Below are 22,008 nucleotides of genomic sequence, written 5' to 3' on the forward strand. Positions count from 1 at the left end.
TTGGGTCTTTCTGATCAAATGTTTTACAAGGAAAGTTCTCTTGAGTTTCTTTATGTTTGTCTAAACACAGGTTCCTCCCAATCAGTTTAAGTTCTTTGAGTGAAAGCCTATTTCTTTGGTACCACATGTACCCCATGTGCTGAGCCCAGCTTAGCACATGGTAGATAATGGACAGATATCACCAGCATTATGAAGACTATGCAAGATTAAACAGAGGATTTGGGGAGAAGGGAGAAGTTTAGCAATCATACAACAAAGTTCTAGCTATAATTAAAAAATGAACATGTTAACTAATCATAATTATTAATAAAATAACTCCCAAATATCTTTGATTTCATAGAGAAACCTTTTGCTTAGCAGTAGACACCCATGACTTTTAAAGATTCAGCCGAACCCAGTATGCTATAAACCTCTAAATCACAGAAAATTAGATGTTTTAAAATTATTTTATAGTATATTATTTTGGAAGATATTACTTTTATTGTTTTACAAAAGAATCTATTCTAGGATTGCTTTAAAGAATAGTCTACCATAGTGTATTTAAATTTAAAACTATTGGACTGGGGCTGTAGCTCAGTGGCAAAGCACTTGTCTAGTACATGTGAGGCACTGGGTTCGATCCTCAGCACCACATAAAATTTAACAAAATAAGGGCATTCTGTCCATCTACAACTACAAAAAATTTTTTAAAAAACTATTTCTAAAACTTTTATACACTTAGGCATACAAATGTACACACATACACATATGTGATTATATTTATGAAAACATGTTTATTTATTTTATATTTTGGTATATTTTTCCCCCCAGAAAACAGGGTATATCAAAACTCCACTATTCAGGATCTCTTAACAAACCTCTTTAAGTTTGTTATTACAATTAATCTACCAATTCTTGTTTCACTAAATAATTCTGTTTATGATCAAGTTAATTGTCATAATTATCTGTATAAACATGCATTATGCTATGTATTTACTGTAATGGGGCCTTAATTAAAACCTACAAGTAAAGGTAATTTAGATCTCTGGTTTCTCAAGGAAAAAGTAGAAGAGACAAAGTTCCTATAATGAGTAAAAATCTTAATAAAAGAAAACTACAAGCAGAAATGCATGCCTTTTGAATTTTAAAAGGAGCTCTTTTAAGAGCTGATATCAATATGCATAAAATAAGGTTAAAAATCAAGATTAGATTAAAGTCATGCTGTAGGCATTTCATTTTCTTGAGTTTGTAGGAAATGAAGTTGGTGTAGGTCAGAAATGTTACTGTTAATTATTTTGCTCTTTTACTGAGGAATAGTGTCTTTGTAGTTAGATTGTAAAACCTGAGGGGCTAGTCTCTAATTGCCTTTTAAAAAAATAAACATTCATTTTTGTCTCAAGATACAATGTTCTAATTAGTATAGTCATTTAAGTTTGCAGGGTTTTCGGAGCTTAACCAGAAAAACCTGTGGAATTTTCCACCCTAATCACTGAGGGGTCATGCTTAACACTTCCTTCTGTTATCTAACAAGCAAATCACAACTGAAGCTGGCCCCAAAGGCCAGAATGTGAATTGGATTAATTTTTATGTTAGTGTATATGTGTTGTTATAAAGAATGCAAAAAACAAAAACAGAAATTAAAAAACCCCCAAAATCTTGCATTAGTATGGCAATATTATTTTAGATGAGGTAGTTAACCTAAGCCATACTTTCTTCATTCATAAGATTGGGATAATAATGCTACTTAAACGATGAATTTTTCATTAGATTATGCAAAAAATAGATATAATGTACAAAATTATGTGTCTAGTAGGGGCAAATGCTTAGTAAATATGTTATTAATCCTTCCCATTTTGAGTAGTGTTTATTGGCTTATAAAGCCCACCCATAGCCATTTGTTCCTGCCTTCTCCCATTCTTTCAGTAGTGACTGGGCACTCAGTCTGGGAACTCACTGCATAAGATAGATAACGAGTGAGGTTGCTAGCCACCTCCTCCAAGATGCTCATAGTCTCTTGGAGGAGACGGATGTTAAAGCCAGTAATTGATAGATAACCATGTGATTATGACTGGGATAGGAGCTAAGAAGGAAAAGTCTAAAGGGATTAAGTGTTTTTGATAGCAGTTTAGCATCTGGTCTTTGGGGCCAGGGAAATAACATTCAGCATGAGACCTAAAGGATGACGCTATCACGATGTGTACTAGATCTCCCCACCCCCATTGGGTATTATTACTTTATCTCAGCAGCAGAAGAAACTAAGGCTCACCCCATCTGTCCACTCTCAGAGCAGGGGCTCAGAATCCAAGTGCCAGAATGTCTTTTCGTGCTTGCTTTCTCTCACATGTGGTGCTGCGTTTACTGGGCCACAAAGGCCTCATGGGAGATTCTCCCCTTATCCAATATGAATTTTCTGTGCGATTTTTATAAAGCCATCTAACTAAAAACTTCCATTTCGTTATCTGAGTAGCTGGGATTACAGGTGTGAGCTACCAAGCCTGGTTGGTTTTGCTATCTGAAAAATGGATCTATTAAAGATGATACAGATAAGTACCAGAACTTAGTGAATATGATAATACAGGGCAGGGGATGAGGACTCATGGGTTTCTGAGGAATCAGCACAGAACACAGCAAAAATAATAGCTGGAGTGTCCTTTTTCAGAGGAAGAAAGCCAGGAGTAGAGGAAGCAGGGTAACTGAAGTGCTTCCCTGCCCAGCAGGTACCACATCCATAAGAAGATATCTATGGAATTGGGGAAACTGTGGCTAAACTGAGTGAAATGCCCAGTGAAAACTGTTAATTAAGGACTTCTTTAGATCTGCCGGAGGACTGGCAGTTTGTAAACCCTGGAGGTACAATGAAGTGGAAGGCAGCTAGGTAAATGCTGAAGCAGGAAAGGCCCTGCCTGATTACAATCAGCCTTCACACTTTGCAAATAATTAAAATCAGTACATAGCCTTATCTCATTAATAAAAAGTTTAAGACATTTTTGAAAGGCAATAAAATAATACTAAAAACTAAAATTAGAATAATTTTTTCCACTGAACTGGAGTAGGACCTTAGACAGCGTAGAAACATCATTTGTGTGTAAAGTTAGGATATGCTGACAAGATAAAAAAAGTAATAATTCACAGGATATTACTTTTCTCTACCAACTCTTAATGTATTAAAAAGTCAGAATTAATCTAGTGTTTGTTCCTTATTCTCGAGGAGCAAAGAAATCTTGTTATTTTTTTAAGGCAAATGATTTTATTATCTCAAGAAAGCTTTCCATTTTGAATAACAAGCACAGATATTTATGGGCCTGGGTAGGTAATTTCCACCATTTGGGCTTGGAAACAGGGCTGTTTCCTGTACAGCGAGCAGCCTTCCAGGAAGATGCTGCTTGGAACTACCAGGAGTAGAGGAAGCAGGTAAATTGAAGTGGCTTCACTGCCCAGCAGTGCTTAAAGGGACCCAGCTGTTAAAATGCAGCTCTGAAACCAGGCTGCGTGGACCATCCCAGCTCTGGCTCCCACTGATTTTTTTTTATTAGTTGCTCAAGACAAACAGTGATCTCGACATATCATACATTTGATTCAAATAGGGTATGAATTCTCATTTTCTGCGTGTACAGATTGCAGGATCACATTGGTTATACATCCATGTGTATACATACAGCAATCCTAGTGTCAGTTGTATTCTGCTGCCCTCCCTATCCCCCCTCCCTCCCCTCCCATCACCTCTCTCTACCCATTCTACTGTGACACTTATCTCTCTCTCTCTTTTTCTTCCCTTCCCCCTCACACCATCGTATATGTATTTTGTGTAACCATGAGGGTCTCCTACCATCTTCCCTGCAATTCCCCTTCTCCCTCCCATTCCCTCCCACCTGTCTTCCTTGTTTCGTGGTAATCTTCTTCTCATGCTCTTCCTCCCTGTTCTGTTTCTTGAGTCGCCCCCCCTTATATCAGAGAAGACATTCGGCATTTGTTTTTTAGGGATTGGCTAACTTTGCTTAGCATAATCTGTTCTAATGCCATCTATTTCCCTGCAAATGCCATGATCTTGTTATTTTTTAGTGCTGAGTACTATTCCATTGTGTATAAATGCCACATTTTTTTTCATCCATTCATCCATTGAAGGGCATCTAGGTTGGTTCCACAATCTAGCTATTGTGAATTGTGCTGCTATGAACATTGATGTAGCTGTGTCCCTGTAGTATGCTCTTTTTAGGTCTTTTGGGTATAGTCCGAGAAGGGGAATAGCTGGGTCAAATGGTGGTTCTATTCCCAGTTTTCCAAGGAATCTCCATACTGCTTTCCAAATTGGCTGCACCAATTTGCAGTCCCACCAGCAATGTAAAGTGTACTTTTTTCCCCACATCCTCGCCAGCACTTGTTATTGTTTGACTTCATAATGGTTGCCATTCTGACCGGAGTGAGATGGTATCTTAAAGACCCACTGATTTTTGATCTTTGAGAGCCTTGGTTTCCTCATCTACAAAACAGTGCTTATGCTGTGAGACGGGGGTCAGTGGGATAACTAAAGGGCTCAGTTCCCACAACACAGTAAAAACTGTTAGCTCTGTGATGCTAGACAGTGATGATTTTTTTTTTTTTTTGCTCAATATCCTTATCTGCTCAAATCAGTATCGATCTTCTGTGCAGTTTTATAAAGTTGTCTAACTACAGCTATAAATAGGACTCCCACAGCTTGAGGATCACATTTCAGTGGGAGAGAGAGCAATATGTAGACAATTAAGTCAACAGGAAAATAAAGGTAGTGATAAATGCTGTGTTGAAAATAAAAGCAGAATGGTGTGACAGACTGTTTTGGGGGTTACTGAAAGATGATTACAGCCACAGGTTTGCCACTAGTGGAAATGTATATGAAATTCACAGTCCAATGAAAATATTTAAAAATCCATACTGATATTCATATATGTATACATATATACTGTATATATTTACATATGTATATATTTACATATATAAAATATATATGTGTGCACAAATAAACTGTATTTTTTTCTTATACAAAATAAAAATAGTTGTTTAATATTTAACTATACATTTGTAGATTTTACTTTGTCAATTATCAAATTGGGTTTCCTTCCCATTATTTGATTTCAATGGAACTATTGACATTAAGTCGAGAAATATATGTGAATTTTATAGCAATTCTTAGTTTTTCAAAATACAGAAAGTATAAAAATGAAATCAGAAATGTCCCATAATCACTCAAACATATTATTGACATCAATCATGAATATAGTTATAAAAATAAATTTTCTACTGAATAATAGAGAAAGATACAACATGAGAAGTAAAAGTATTCTCTCTCTGCCTCTGCCTTCACTAGGTTCCTGCTTCCAAAGGTAATTAAGTTTTCTTAAAAATCATGGATATACCATACCTAGGTGACTCTCTCTGTTATTTACACCAGAGGGATCATACTGAAGCATCTTTCTGTTTCCACTTTTCACTGACTGAGATAGCTCTGAGACCTTCTCAGGCCACCACAGGTAGTGCAGGTCCTTGTTTGGACTGCTGTGTGACATAGGATTGTGTGGTTATTGAATCAGTTCCCTACTGTGCACAAGTAATTTGTCTCCCAGTTTTTGTTATTATGAGCAGCGTTGCACAAACTAAAGGAGCAGTGTCAAGGTTGGTACAAGTCAGTCCTGTGAGAGTAATGCAGTTATCAAACTAATTAAATGCATTTTTCATATTTAATACTATGTTTTATATTATTAAAGTTTTTCAATATTTGCTAGATTTTTTTACAGAAAAATTAAAATTCACTCCATTTGTGATATCTTTGCTATAACAGAGTTCATAGATATTGACCAATATCCATTCTAAATTTTCTCACACTTAAAAAAATTAAAAAATGTTTTTATTAGTGCAAGATAGGTACACCTAATATGAAGGAATAGGACCAGTTATATTTCATTTTTATTGAAGATGGGGAAGAGAATATATAATTCAAAGGTAAGAGAAGACTTGGTTTTATTTTGAATTATTATCAGATTTTGGAATTAAAAATTGTAGGATCTCTTTAACCAACATTCAAACTTAAGACAAGGTTAATCAGAGTTGAAATTTAGAAATTAAAGAGTGCCTTGGTTTTCCTGAAGTCAGAATTCTTTTCCTTTTAGGTTTCTCTGCATCACAGTATTTTTATTTTACTTGATTTGAATCTTGCTTTCATAACATGGAACCCAAAGGAGAATTCTAGAATGGATTTTGCCAATGCCAAAGATAGCTGATTATTTTGTTTCTTTGCTAGATGCTGCATTAATTTACCCTTTGCAACTGTGCTAGAAACTAGGGATGTCAGTCTCCTCTTATTTAAAAAAGGAGTAAGAATACAATAAGATTGCTGCCATGGAAAGGGGGGCACTTGGGAAAACTGCCCTTATAATTTTAAGTAAATTACTAGTTTTGATTTGTGCTTAGTGGACCACTGCATCCTGTCATTAGTGACTGAATACTCAACTTCAATAACCAGATCTGATTCTCTGGTTCAATTAAACTGGGGTCTCATTAATGAAAATAGGCTCATCAGATTCCACAGCGCTCTGCAGAATAACAGTCATTAGTTAAAGTGCACTGGGAATTCACGAAACGGACAGTGGGAATGTGTAGCTTTTTAGAAACCCTGGCTTTTTGTAAACAATTATTTTATTAATTTCATTAAATGCTCTTGATCAAGCTATATGACATTCAACAAAATACACTCCAAAACAGTTCCAAGTTTCAAGGTTTCCTTTTTGGCTTGTGTGAAAACGCTAGAAAGCATTTGTAGGAAACAGCTACCTCTTTCTCCAGAGGCCTCCCTGAGCTCTCTCAATATATGCATTTATAATAAAAGATCACAATTTACATGAGTAAATTATAAGAGCACACAGTCATTTTCTCATGCAATTCAAATTTCATCATGGGGAGTCCACTTTTTAGAAAGACACAAAAATAAATAGTTCAAATAAAGAAATACCTCCTGGCTTTCCCTGAATTAAAAAGTCTGTCCTTGGGCATATTCATTAACTACACCAAATGAAATATTTTACACAGAGAACAATAATTATCACATTCACTTATAGTAAACTTCAAAGTCTACAAAATCAACATCAGCAACTTAAAAGTATCTGTAGAAAGAGAACCATAAAGTATAATGTATGCTCATGTAATCTTAGCTGTAATGAGATTAATGTAACAGGAACGATCATAAACCTTATGGTTAAATATGAATATAAGTGTAGTTGAGAGTCACAGGGTAGAGGAAACATGCTCTCAGATGGTAATTATTAATTTTCTGTATATACAACTGAAGTTGACTATTATTATGCATTGAGAACCCATTTATGGAATTTACAAAATACATACTAATATCCTCCTCTGTAAATTGGGTTCAAATATGGTCTATGGAAAAGTTTCTGTTTAACTATAATATTGAACTAATGATGAAATTAGTATTTATTCAAATTCCCCTTTAATCTCATACATTTTAAGTATTCTTGAACTTCAAATAAAAAAATTCTTAAAGTATTTGTATATAGCGCTGCATTTTCATTTCAAGATATAATTAGTTCTTAAAGTATTAAACTAGAGGGATATCAGGAAAAAAGAGCATTTACAATCGCAAAGCTATCTGATAGTCTTTACATCTCCGTCCTTTCTATTATGGAAAGTTATCACAGTATATTGGAAGTAGAGACAGCAATTATTATCAAAAATTCTCTTGCTTATTGAATTCTGGGGCAAGACCCATTAATTGGACTGAATTGTGTCCTGAAGTACCTATAAGGGATGTCTGGGTAGTGAGACCATTTTTTTTTGTCCTTTTATGTATTATCTAAAGGCTCTTTAATGAACATGGATTATATATAACCTTCTTCTTTAAATGTACTATATATAATAAATACACGAATTCTTATTTTTTGCCTTCTGTACTATTAAAAAGTCCTACCTAAAATTGGTAGTTTTGAAGCAGGTGATGGGCACATGGGGGCTGTTCATTTATACACTCTCTCTACATTTCTCTAAGTTTGTAAATGTCATAATAAGTATTACAAAAGTACTATGTATTTATATGCAGTCTTCTTTCAGGATGTATAGTGAAAAAGTTATAATATAGGTCCAAGTCTCTAGGAGCATACAATTGAAGACATGTAGTGCAATGAAGACTGACATAGAAAATACCCTCAAGATCAATGAACTCGGGATGAATACAGAGTAAACGAGATCCCTCTTGCAACTTTCACCTTGGTTATCTCTTTTTTCCTGTCTCCATGTTGGATTCCCTCAAGCTCTGCTATCTGAGAATCCACAAGTCCTGCCAGTCTTCCCCCACTAGTTTCTCTCAGGGCCACTACTTTCCACTTTCACCAGCTACTCTCTGTCGGAGCCCTTGCTATTTGATGCCTGGATTGCTGCAAAGACAGATCTCAGTTGCACTCCATCTCTGGTCTCCTGTGATTTCAAAGTTCACTTTGAATCCTGCTGTCAAATTCAACTTCCTAAAAACGCAGTTCTCAGCCCTTTACTTTGGGAACACGGGGCCCACTCCAAGTGTATTCTAACACAGCTTTCCTGCCCATTCAGGCCTTTACTCTTAGCGATCCCATGAAAATTGATCCATGCATTTCACTGTGCCCTCATTTTTGCTCAGTCTTCTGCCCCGTTTTACCTGTCCATAAATTGTTCTTTCTTTCGTTTTTTTTTTAGAACTAGGAATTGAACCCAAGGATACTTAACCACTGAACCACATCTCCAGCCCTTTATTATATTTAATTTAGAGACAGGATCTCACTGAGTTGCTTAGGGCCTTGCTAAGTTGCCAAAGCTGGCTTTGAACTCACCATACTCCTGCCTCAGCCTCCTGAACCACTGGGATTACAGGTGTGTGCCATTGTGTCTGGCTCTGGCCCATAAATCTCTATTTATTCTAAATACTCATTTGCATCTTGCATTGAATATTTTCAGGATCTATTTCTTCCTCCACAAATGCCCTATTTACTAAATCATTATTTTCTTTTCCTCTGAATTACTTTAGTATTTGTGTCACCTGTAGCATAGGTTTGTGGGTTTTTTTTTTTTTTGTGGGATTGAGTGACATGGTGGTTCTCAATCCTGGCTGCACGTAAGAGTCATTAGGGGAGGTAAAGAAAGAAATGAACAAACTCACTCATCTCAGGTCAAATTCAATCTGAATTTCTTGGGTAGGGCTCAGACATGAGAAAAAAGCTCTAGTTGCTTCTTGCAACAGTGGCTAGAACTGAGAATAAGCTTCAGGAGGCTGCAGCCACCGCCACTCCCTAAAACTCCCTCATGGGAGAGATCGTTGTTTGCCATTTATTGTATCATTTGCAGAGTTTCAAGATGCTATTTCAGTAGTGGAAGAACCATTTCTCTGAAGCACTGTCTCATTTCCTTAACTCCTGCTCTCTTTCCCCTCTAAAGCTCCATGTTGAAGTAGAAAATGTTTCCACATGTCAAATAGCCGGGCACCCGGCCCAATTTTTCATTTGTTATTTTCTTGACCTCAGTAGTGATCTGAGCTTGCAGCACCCAGAATACAGCAAGTACTAAGGATACAAAGGAATCAGGTACACCATGTGCATGTACTAACATACCAAACTGAATTCCACCCTTATGTACATCTGTAAAGCACCAATTAAAAATAAATAAATGAGTGAACAGAAGATTGGTAGAGTCAGGGGACAGGAGAAGGGAGGAAGGGAGGGGGGGGCACCTGGGACTGAAATGGAGTAAATTAAACTTCATGCATTTATGATTGTGTCAGAATGAACCCAGATTTTATGCATAACCATAATGCATTAATAAAAACAGACACAAAGAATGAGGTACAGTGTCCTCTGGGAGGAAGTCACATTGTGGGGGGATGCAGACATATTATGGTTATGATTTAGGGGCTTCATGTGTTTACCTGATTCTGCGGATCTTAGAGGATGTCCTCCAAATTTGATTTCAGTTTGGCGGAGTTTAGTCATGTTCAGCAGCTGTGTGATGTGCGGAACGTCTGTTGTTAGTTGGCAGCTTCGAGGAATGATGTCTGTGGGTTCATCTGTTTGAAAGGGAACACCATACATAGCTGGAAAGAAAGACAGACACTCATTCCCAAGCTGCCAGTCATCTCTGCTGAATGGGCACACCCTATAAACCAAACCAGCTGAGGTTAAGAGTGTGACTTTGGATGTGTTCCTCAGCCTTCAGCCTTGATTTTCACATCTGTAAAATGAGCATGGTTAATTTCACTGCTCCCTTCCAAGGGTTAGAAAGGATTAAATGAGATAAAGCCATAAAACATATGGAAGAAATTCAGAGAACTGTGCAATAAATAAGGGAATTCACTGGAAATATTTCACATTCACTTTTCAGTACTAGAGGTCTGACTTCAGAGAAGGTTAAATATGCTCCAGTTAAGACATCTGGAATATATCAGATCAATAAGCAAAATGGCATTATTTAATAACTTAAGCACCGTTATATGAATATTTTTAATTTTTAATTTTGAAATAACTTTAAAGTTAAGGAAAAGTTTTGAAAAAAGTACAGAAAGTATCCTATATACTTTAGACGCAGTTTCCCCTGTTGTTAACATCTTACCTTTGATTACTTTCATGAAAAAAATCTATTAAAATAGTATTTTAATTTCATATATATATATATATACACACACACACATATATGTATACACACACACACACACACACACATATATATATATTTAAAATATTTTTTAGTTGTTGGTGGACCTTTATTTATTTGAATGTTGTGCTGAGAATCGAACCCAGTGCCTCATGCATGCTAGGCAAGCGCACTACCACTGAGTCACAACCCCAGTCCCCTATATGGATATTTTGATTTTCTTTTTAGTATATTTTCTGTTCATGTTCTTTACCCATTTTACTTTAGTGCATTTTATCCTACTTATTTGTGTGACTTTTTTTTGGTACTAAGGATTTAACGTAGGGGTGCTTCACCACTGAACTACATTCCTAGCCCTTTTTTAAAAAAGTTTTTAATTTCGAGACAGGGCCTTGCTAAGTTGCTGAGGCTGACTTTGAACTTGCAGTCCTCCTGCCTCAGCCTCCCAAACCTCTGGGGTTATTGCATGACTTATTTTGTGGTAAATATATTAAACCTTGCCATCTGTAGCAAGTAGAAAAAGATATTGATATTAATATCCTAGAAAGCAATTTTACTGTATGTATCAAAAGGCTTAAAATGTTCATTCCATTTTATATAGTAATTTCATTTTATGAATCTAAAATAACATAAAATATCAGAAACTCAAAGATCTATGTAAACAGGTATTTATAAGTTCTGAAAATAAGCAACTTAAATTTCCAGTACCTGAGGAATATTATACACATTACAGTATCTCATGGGCAGTAAAGAACCAGAAGAAAATGTATTTATGAAGACATCAATGCTGTGGGAAAGGCTCAAAATAGAAATTAAATGAAAATAATAGATACAAACCTCTCAATTGTATGTAATAAATGTATGAAATGTAGGCAATGGTAAAAAGATAAGAAGGGAATGTACTGAAATGTAAAATAACTTCCAGGTGATTAGTTTAAGCAAATTTTTATTTTATTCTTTATGATAATTTCTATGTATGTTTTATTTTTTAATTAAATTTTCTAGTTTTAGAATGTAGTGGAAAAATTTGCACGAGTACATGTGAATGTTAGCAAGAAACATTCAACCAATCATCCCTCACAAAACACCCTTCTGTATAAACTCTCACCACATTTATAGTGGCAAATGGTGTTAGAAGAGGTTTCTCTTGAGTCTGAGCCACCGCATGCTCCTAATTGGATCCTAATATCTTAATCTTGAAGAGGAAAATGAATCATTTAACTAAAATGTTAAATACTCATCAGCAGCCTAATGGATTCTAAGTGTCCTATGCTCCAGTGATTTAAAATCCACTAAATTTACAAATTCTAGTTTTCAGGTGTTCTTTGTCCATCCATTCTTTATTTGTCATTGACATTTAGAAAATCGATATGAAGTAATTGAATAAATGAACTCACAGAATAGACAACATTTGGAAAAATAATTAAACTAACCCACACAAGGATGTTTGACGTATTCCAAATACCTTTGAGGTTAGAAAGATAATTTCTATATCAATACCAATACCTATAAATTCAGATATGATCTTAAAAGAGAATTCTGGAGGCCATTGAGAACCTAAAATAAAATGTTGTATTCTTGTAAAGACAGATCATGGAGATCTAGGGAAGGGGTTTGTGTAGACAGTCCAGGAATACAGTGCTGCACAGAGCTGGAAATGAATCCAGCACAAAGCCTGCCTTTGTAACTAACAAGGGACAGACGGCACATTTTCTTTGGCTATCAGAACTTCCTCCCCAGAGGGAAATAGCAAATCGAGCTGGCAATCAGAATCTAAGCAACAGGGGCCTGTGTGCATTGCTCTTTCAGCTACGTTCTAACTCTGAGAGGGCAGAGCCATGGGGACATTCAGGCTGCTGGATGGTGGCAGAGAGGAATCTAAACTGCATTTGCTGATGGAGATGACAGCGCCTAATGTTGGCAGCAGTGGTCAGTTCAGGATGGCAAAGTGGTTCGTGGCAGGGAAGGCAGTGAGAGAGCCGACAGACTTGCTCTTGTCGCATCCAGACACTGGGGTTTTTGACGCCTTTGCTCCAGGTGCGAGTTAGTGTATGATTAGAACATTTGAGTGACTTTGTAACCCTGCTCACCTTTCTTTGGCCATAAACTCATCATAAAATAGACCATTCTGTAGGTGTTTAATATCTTTGATGAGGATCTTAACTAGCTTTAAAAATTAAGCCATCAATTTTAATACATGTATAAAACACTTTATGCATTAAAAATCACCATCCTCATTTTATTGGGGGGAAATGCCTTATAAAGCAGTGAGATTTATAGAACTGCTTCAGTTTATGGCTCCTTCGAGCTCACATAGTTTAAATAAGGACCAATTATATAATAGTTCACTGGTCACTGGTCCCAGACTCATCTAGATTCATCTCATGCCTGCAGTGCCTAGCACAGTGTCTTACCTATATCAAATTTTATCTCTTCAAGACACCAGGGAGAGAGACACAAAGATCTTTGCCAAAATAAAGTCTGCTCTTTTTTTTTTCTTTTTTTGTACCTGAGATTGAACCCAGAGGTGCTTTACCACTGAGCTACAACCTTCCACCCCTTTTTGTGGTTTAGTTTGAGACAAAGTTTTGCTAGTTTTTGAGGGTCTCATTAAACTGCTTCGGCTGGCCTTGAACTTGTGATCCTCCTGCTTCGGCCCCTGGAGTTGCTGGGATTACAGGGATGCATCACCGTGCCTGGTGGGTCTGTTCATTTTTATTCATTCATTCATTCCTTGGCCATGTAACTGTCAGATGTTCTCTGGACGTGGCATGGGTTCAAATCCCTGTCCCTATGGAGTGCACTAGATAATGCAGAAGGATAAGAAGCCATATGTGATAGTGGTTAAAAGCACAGGCTCTGAAGCCATCCTGGGTTTCTATTCGGCTGCACTGATGATTAGCTGTGGACCTTGTCACAGTAACATTTATCTCACAGTGTCCTTTTCTCCTTACCTTTATCAATAATAGACAAATAGTTATGTAAATGTAGTGGTGACAAACCGCTACACCTTAACATATGGTTTTAAATAGTAAAAGGCATTGATATCTAAAGTGGTACACAAGCCTGGGTTATCCCTAAAGCTTGCTGATCTTGAATGGTTTGAGAGCTTTTGAAAAATTTGCTGAGGAGAAATTCACATTAACATAAAGTTCAGCATTTTAAAGAAGAATATTCAGTTGCATTTAGTGCATTCATAATATTGTGCAACTTCCACCTCTGTAACTTGTTCCCGAACATTTCCATAACACCCAAATAAAACCCCATATTCATTGAGCCATTTCTCCTCATCCTCTCAGGTCCCCATCCACCTGACAACCACAAATCTGTGTTCAATGTCTAAAGATTTTTCTATCCTAGATATTTCTTAGAAACGAAATTGTGTGTGGCTTTTTTCATTTAGCATATGTTTTGGAGGTTCATCCACACTGGAACATCAATCTGTACTTTATTCCTTTTTATGACTGTATATTATTCCATTGCAGTATATGTTGACAGAACGTTTGGGCTATTTCTATATTTTGGCTGCAGTGAATAGTGTTTCTGTAAATGTGGGTGTCCATGTAATTGTTCAAGTACCTGATTTTCATTCTTTTGAGTGTATACCTAGGAGTGGAACTTCAGGGTCATATGGTTCTTCTGTTTGCTTTTTGAGAAATGACTGCAATGCTTTCATAGTGGATAAATCATTTTGTGTTTCCACTAGTAATGTATAAGTGTCCTCATTTCTCCACATCCTTCTCAACCCTTATTTCCATTAAGAAAAATTACAGTCATCATAATGGGTATGAAGTGGTATGTTGTTATGTTGAGCATCTTTTCATGTGTTTGTTACTTCTATATTTCTTTGGAGAAATGTCTCTAAAGTCCTTTGATCCTTTTTAATTAAGTGGTTTTCTTTCTGTTGTTGAGTTGTAAGAGTTTCTTGATGTGTTCTGGTTACTAGAATATATTAGGATATTTTGTGTATACACAAACAGATGAATGCACACATATACTATACATGTGTATATATATATATATATATATATATATATATATATATATATATATATATATATATATATTATCAGATAATACATATCTGGTATGCATGCATTCTAGTTCATATATATGCCATGCATGTAAACATTTTCTCCCATTATATAGGTTGTCACTTTCTTGACAGTGTTCTGTGATGAAAAAAGTTTTTATTTTGATGAAGTCCAATTTATTTTTAAAAAATTTTGGTTGCAGTAGTTTTAGTGTCACATTTAAGAATATAGCCAATTTCAAAGTCTTGAAGACCTACCCCTTTTTTTTCCCTATGAGCTTTATGGTCTGAGCTCTGATACTTAGGTTGCTGAGACATTCCAAGTCCATTTTGTATATGGTAAGAGGTAGGAGTCCAGCTTCACTCTTTTGCATGTGGATACAGAGTTGTTCCAGAATCATTTGTTGCAGTGACTGTCTTCTCTCCATTAAGTTTGACAGCCTTGTTGAAATCAAATGTATGGTTTGTCTTTTGGACTGAATTTTATTTTACTCAGTAGGTTTATACGTCAATAACTATTTCAATACCAAACTATTTTGAATACTGTAGTTTTTCAGGAAGCTTTGAAATTGAGAATTGTGATCCTCTAACTTTGATCTTCATTTTAAAGACTGTTTTGGGCTTTTTGAATTTCCTTGCAATTCCACATGAATATGAGGGTCAACTTTTCCATCTCTGCAAAGAAACCCACTGGGATCTGGAGAGAAGTTACATGGAATCTGTAGATAGCTGTCATCTTTACAAAATCGAGTCTTCCAATCCATGGGCCTGGGATTTCTTTCCACTTGTTTAGGTCGGCTTTGATTTCTTTCAGGAACATTTTGTAATTTTTAGCATGTAAGTTTTTCACCTCTTTGGTTAAATTCATTCTTAGGTATTAATTGTTCTGGATGCTACTGTAAATGGAATTGTCCTTAAAAGTTTGTTGAGAGATGAGATTCTCTCAAAAATATAGTGTTTAATCAGAAAATAAATATTTTCAACAGAATAATTACGAACCTCACTATATAGATATTCATGACCTACTTGTATGGGATCCACTGTTGACCGCTGGGTAATTCTGCTAGGCTGACCTTACCCCCTTTCTTATTGTTGACTGGTTTCTAGTCAAGGGCATTTTGAGTTCAAGAACACTTTGGGAAGGAGTGAAAATGCAACCTTAAACTGATAAAATTTGAGTACTGTGTGCGCTTTTCTGACCTGGAGATGAAGAGAGAGATGGGGAAACTCTCGGCATAATAATATTAAACATTAATATTGCTAATAGCAAGTATTAAAAAACACTGAACTTGTGTACTGCTGAGCAAAGAACAGGTAAAGACTTGGCCTCGAAGTTCCACTCTGTGACACCCAAGCAAAAGATGCCTCATTCCATGAGTCCTGTTTTCTTATCTGTATAATTAAGATGTTGGATTAGAGAACCCCTAAGCCTCTTCCCTGTTCAAAATGAGTCTCTTTCGGTTAAGATATTGATATTTCCAGATTCTTCCATAGGCATTGAAGGAATAATTTTTTTTCATATTGCTTGACACTCAGTAAAGGTTTGTAGAGGAGACAATGAATGAATTAATGAATGAACAAATAAATAGCCAACCCTTAATTCATTAATTCACCAAACATTTATAACAAATTACCAGATCATGTGCTAGAGATGAAAAAAATGTAGAGACCTGGTCTATTGCCTTCAAGGGGGCTCTCAGGCTGAAGTTATAACTTTAATTATTCCCTTGCATTTCTGAACATAGTACATATACCTTCTCCCCCCTCCCATGACTGATATTTCAGATAGAACTCTGAACTGCCAGCTCTGGAGACTTGTAAATCATCATTGGCATAAATATGCTAATAGACGATGGCTTATTCTTTTTTCTCGCCTTTTTCCTCTCCTTTCTCTCTCTCTCTTATTTAAATATCTACACATGCATGCTGGTTTTTATTTTAGAATTAGATGCAGAATGATATAAGTTCACCAATAATTCAGCCATGCACTTCCCTAAAAATGCCATTTCACGCCCCCTTGGGAGCTATAAAAGTAATAAACTAAATCAAATCTGCAGTCTTCACCACTTGACCAGCATGTCATTCCTCTGGACAAGTCACAACTATTTAATTGCTTGTTGCAAGGTTCTAATAATTCACTTCCATTTATATTCCACTGTGTAAATGGAGAACAGCAAAGGGTTAGGACCAATCTCCTAATTTGGGCAAATTAAGAAGTTGCAGAGTGAAATGGTAACAGTGTAATTAAGCCAAGGACAATAAAGTAGTGAAATAAAGTAAGCTTTTAACACATTATTTTTAAATTAAATCCTATGGAATTAAAAAAAATAGTAAAAATTTCCTCTGCTAAAGCTCTCAAAATTTGACTACTCTGTCTTTACAGAAGAAACCAACCCCTTCTTTAGTAAGAAGGACAAATACACCTCCATTACTGGTTGTAACATAGGGACTGAACATGGCCAGTCACCAAATCATGGCATACGTAGTCTGTGACATCTTTTGTATCTTTCCCTTTTAGAATCTCTCCTTCTCTTCTCCCACTCCATGACAGGTGTACACTGCAGTCGTTAGGAGTATAAACTCTGGAGCCCCATGGGCAGGTTCACATCCTGGCTTTGGTTGTGTAACATTGGGCACTTTACTTGACCTCCTTGTATTTGGGTTTCCCTCCTGTAAATGAGGACTATAGTAACACCCATCTCAGAAGGCTGAATTCAGTCAGTTCACATCTGTAAAGGTCTTAGAGCACTGCTGAGCTCTTATCAAGAATTAAGACTGCCATCATCACCGTCATTATCACCATCAACATCACCATCACCATCACCATCATCTCTTCACTTCCACTGCCAGCCTCCTTTAGCAGGGACAGGGATACTAAGTTTACCCTAGGCTATGCTGTACTTTGTTCTCTTTTGTATAATTGTCTTCTTTATGAACACCTGTACTGTTAATTTTTCTAGTGCCTACCATTATACCTAGAATTCCGGGGAAAGGACTTGTGTGCTACATTTTTATGTCATCTCAACCTTGCAGCCTGGTTGTGCAGTATCATAACCCCCATCCCGCCATGCACCATGCTAATGCTTTCCTTGAACTTCACAGTGCCATGCATGTGCATCTCTCCCTCTCCCCATCTCTCCGCCCCCCCCTCTCCTCTGTCTGAAAATGCTTTCTTTTCTCATTGCCCCACTTACTTTGTTGGGAAATTATTATTTTTTCTTCATGAAGCATTTGGAAAGTTAATATTCTGCATAGGTCAGTATATCTCAAAGAGTGCTCTATGGACAGGTACTAATCCACTGGTATATGGAAAAAAAGTCACCCTATATTCTGAAATTAAGACCCTCCTAGTCTGTGTGGGCATTTGTGTGCATATTTAAATTGTCTTTCATTTAATGAAAGAGTTGAAATAATTGTAGTTTTTCTTGCTTGTCTGTTTTAATCTTCTGCTTTTGTGGGCAGTCTTACAGCAGGCTTTACATTTTTTCTTAACTTGATAGGCCTGGATAATCTAAGTGCTTTACCAAATGGCTCTCCCAAGTAAGGGGCTCCAGACTCTCTTCCCATACTATTTAGGGTCATAGGGAAGTTACCGTGGGTGTTAACACTGACATGTAAACTTGCCTGTGAGACCCTGGATTCCTTTGAAATGGGCTGTGTCATCCCACTGCCTGATGTGTAGAAGATAAATAAATGTTTAACACTGCACGGTGCATTATTGCCTTTTCACATATGTTTTTGTATATGATTGGGTAGTCACAATGATCTTACAATAACCTCATATCAGTTGTTGAGGAAACAGTGCTCAGAGATATTGAAGGCTCACACAAAACCACAAAGTTGGCGTGTGATCACAGCAGTGGACTGTGGGAACACTGATCCATGTCTTTGGGATCTACAATACCAACTTCACTTCTCCAGGATGTACTCGGTTTACACATGCTGTGCTTTCACTGTAAACATAACAACAGTATTTTACCTAACCAAGGAACAATTATCATGCTTATGTTAATAGTAAGAGAACTGCAATATGAAGATATTTATACAAGGTTCAAGTTAAATGCCAAGAGGAATATGGGGTTATTCTCCACACCACCCTGGACCATTCTGGTATGGATGCTCACAGTGTGGGAGGTTGTGTATGTGTGGTGGAGGGGCCATATGGAAACTCTCATACCATCCACCTAATTTTGCTATGAATCTAAAATTGCCAAAAAGTAAAGCATATATATATATATATATATATATATATATATATATATATATATATATATATATATTGAAGTTGTGCACATCTGAATCATATGACATACTATGAGTGTTTCTTGTATAGCTTCTTGTTTTCCTTGGAGTTGATCACTGGTTTGTTTTGTCATGGATTTTCCATATCCAAAATATTATTTCTTCCTAAACTTACCATTAACCTTGTGAAATCAACATCATTTTTATTTTCTACATTCAAACACATCAAACTCTATCAGGTACATTCTTTTCCTGAAGACTTTCCTCCTGAAAGTCTCTATTTTTCTGTTCAACTTTGAATGTGCTGCCTAGTTTCATCCTTCAAACTCCTTTGACCATAAATATTTTGTAAACTTTCTTTTGCCTTTTTTAAAAAACTTTGCTTTTCTAGTATACATTTTCCCTTTGCTTTTTCCCTGGATGGAACTCTTTGTTTCATAAATGATATTTCCTCCTTTTTCTGGATCTACTCTCATTTTTGTGGAGAGTATCTTCCAAATCTTTTTTGAGAAATGATGTAAATAAGTTTTCAAAATCTTGTATCTTCATTTTGCATTCATTTGATTGATAGTTGTGTGAGTGTAGAATTCTAGGTTGAAAATAACTTTTCCTTAGATTTTCCAAGGTAGACTCTCAAGGTCTTCTGTCACCTAATACTGCTGTTACAAAGTCATTCTTATTCCTTTATTTCTGATCCTTTGTACATAAACTGTATTTCTAAAAATTCTGGAAGCTTACAGGATTCTGGGATGTGATGGGCTATGTCAATTTGAAAATATCCAGACTTCAATTTTGGGAAATCCTACTATTTCATTGTTTACTGTAGCCTTTCTTCTTGGAATCCTGTTACTCTGATGGTGGAATCCTTGGGCTAATTTCTAACAATGTTAATATTTCCATCATATTTTCAGTCTTTTGGGCTTCTTTATTTTATTTTTGGTTCTTATGTCTCTTAGTGTAGGAAAACCCCATCCAGGTCTCCAGAGTTTTTGATATCCAGTGTCTAGCATTAACTCAATACTTAGGCATACCAAGAGAAAACTAATTAGAGAAAAGAAACAGATACCTGGGGGATTCAGATACTGGAGTTATGAGCCATAAGCTTTAAAATAGCTTTGATTAATATAGTTGAGAAATTTGATAACACCATGGAGAATTTCATATGAGGAATGGAAACTATAAAAAGAAATCAAATGAAATCGTATAGTCAAAAAACACAATAATTGAAATTAAGAATGCTGAAGCATGCAATTATTCAACTCCTAAATACTGGAAAAAACCAACTTCTACCACAGATGGTCCAAAGAGACACACAGAAGAATGTTCTGGCAGCATTATTCAAATCATCCTAAAAGAATAAATAAAATGAGGCTTATTCATATAGTGGCATAGTATACTAAACCCCAGCAAATTACTGTATCATTCAATAACATGGATGACTTGCATAATGTTCTGAGAAATAGTGCATATAAGAAAGAGTATGTACTAGGTTATTCCAACTCTATAAAGGTCAAAAACAGATAATGTTAATCTGGTAGAAGCAAAGACAAAGTTAGCCACTCCAGGAGAGGGAGAGGGTCAGGCTTAGAGGATGTTTGTAATGTTCTGTTTCTTGAAATTCCACAAACTGTGTGTGTGTGTGTGTGTGTGTGTGTGTGTTTGTGTATAAATTAAGAAACATACTTCAAGAAAATCTTTATGGAAAGCAAGAACACATTATTTAAATTATTCTTATTTTATATGTGTAGTATCTTTTATTAATTCTGAGAAAAAAATATTTCCTTCTTCCCGTTAGTTTTGTCATCTGTTACACACTTAATGTATCTGAGCTCAGAAGCTCTCTGGTTAGGTTTGTCCAGAGAATAAATCTCTTGCTGCTTGGTTATATGGAGTCAGAGAGGGCCTGGGGTCCTACAGCAACCTAAGCAGAATTTAACCACTCTCCCAGTTTTTAACCATACCTGGTACCCTACTGGGGTACATCTTTGAAACCCATCAGTGAACCTCAAGACCAGTAAGCCTCAAGATTTCAGCCATTAAAAAAAAAAAAAAAGATTTCAGCCATCTTTGCTCTTCTAAGTCACTTCTTGGGCTTATGAAACTTGCAACATCTTTCATTAGTGTTGGTTTCTTCTCCCATCCTCTTTATCTTAGGTACTTATGCCTTTTTTAAAACTGTGATTTTAATGGTGCTTGAGGAAGGATCAGAAATTAAAACATGCATTTAACTTGCCATGTTTGCTCTGCTTTTTTCTTTATGTTTTTATCAGTCAGGTTATGAACTACCTCCCATGATCTGAACAGAGTACACATATCTTTCTGTACATTTTGAGGCTTCTTATTAGCTGGGCTCCATTTTTAAAAGTAATATCTTTCACTTCCCCATATAGTCTTTAAGTGGCATATAAGACAAGCAGCTGCACTTGATGGCTCCTGATCTCTTTGGGGAGCTGTTAATACACTGCTGTGTTTTACTATCAAAAGAATTTATAGGCATAGTGTCCTGGTGCACAGAGTGAGCCACATAAGGATTTCCTGTACTGTATACCTACACTCATGCAGATGGAGCACAAGTCTAAACTCTAGAGATAAATGTCTAAAAAAATCTTATGAGCAGCCCTGCTTCTTGTGCTTCTAGAGATTTGATATTAGATAAATAGTCCCAGAAGAAAATCAAAGTATCAGTTTTCTTTCAATACTTTTGGTTGTTTAAAACCATTTTGCAGGGTGATATTCAACTTATGAATTCTAGGTGGCTGAGTCACTTGCAGAATATATTTATTAATCAATGATGGATAATTTCTATATATTTCTAGTCTCTCTAGGACTAATTTTAAGAGGAGCTCTACTGTCTATTTTAACGTGATCACCAGAAGTTTATATGGTTGCTGCCAAATGACTTCATGAAATGTACACAGAGTCAAAAGATAGTACAGACAACTGCAGAACTTTCTGGAGGCCTGCTATCTTTTGCATACCCCTCCTTATGTGGTGATTTTCCCACACAGTGAATCCTGCCCCCAGAGTCAGGAATCAAGACATGAGATTTACTGGCCTCCTTGGCTGCTGATTGAGGCTCCACAAATCAGACACAGCCAGGT

The 22,008-nt window shown here is 36.2% G+C and overlaps 1 protein-coding gene across 2 annotated transcripts in view; it reads right to left on the reverse strand.

Annotated features, from left to right (window-relative positions):
- CFAP20DC (CFAP20 domain containing) overlaps window positions 1–22,008 on the reverse strand; it is a 223,903-nt gene that overhangs the window by 98,114 nt on the left and 103,781 nt on the right. The window contains exon 7 of one of the 2 annotated variants that reach the window (XM_081288238.1): window positions 9,911–10,048. In XM_081288238.1, coding sequence (XP_081144364.1) covers window positions 9,911–10,048 — 138 coding nt within the window. Of the gene's footprint in view, window positions 1–9,910; window positions 10,076–22,008 lie in introns of both variants that reach the window. The other variant, XM_081288237.1, reaches the window with a different exon arrangement.

This window comes from Spermophilus citellus (genome assembly GCF_964194105.1).
Source record: "Spermophilus citellus genome assembly, chromosome: 3".
NCBI lineage: Eukaryota > Metazoa > Chordata > Mammalia > Rodentia > Sciuridae > Spermophilus > Spermophilus citellus.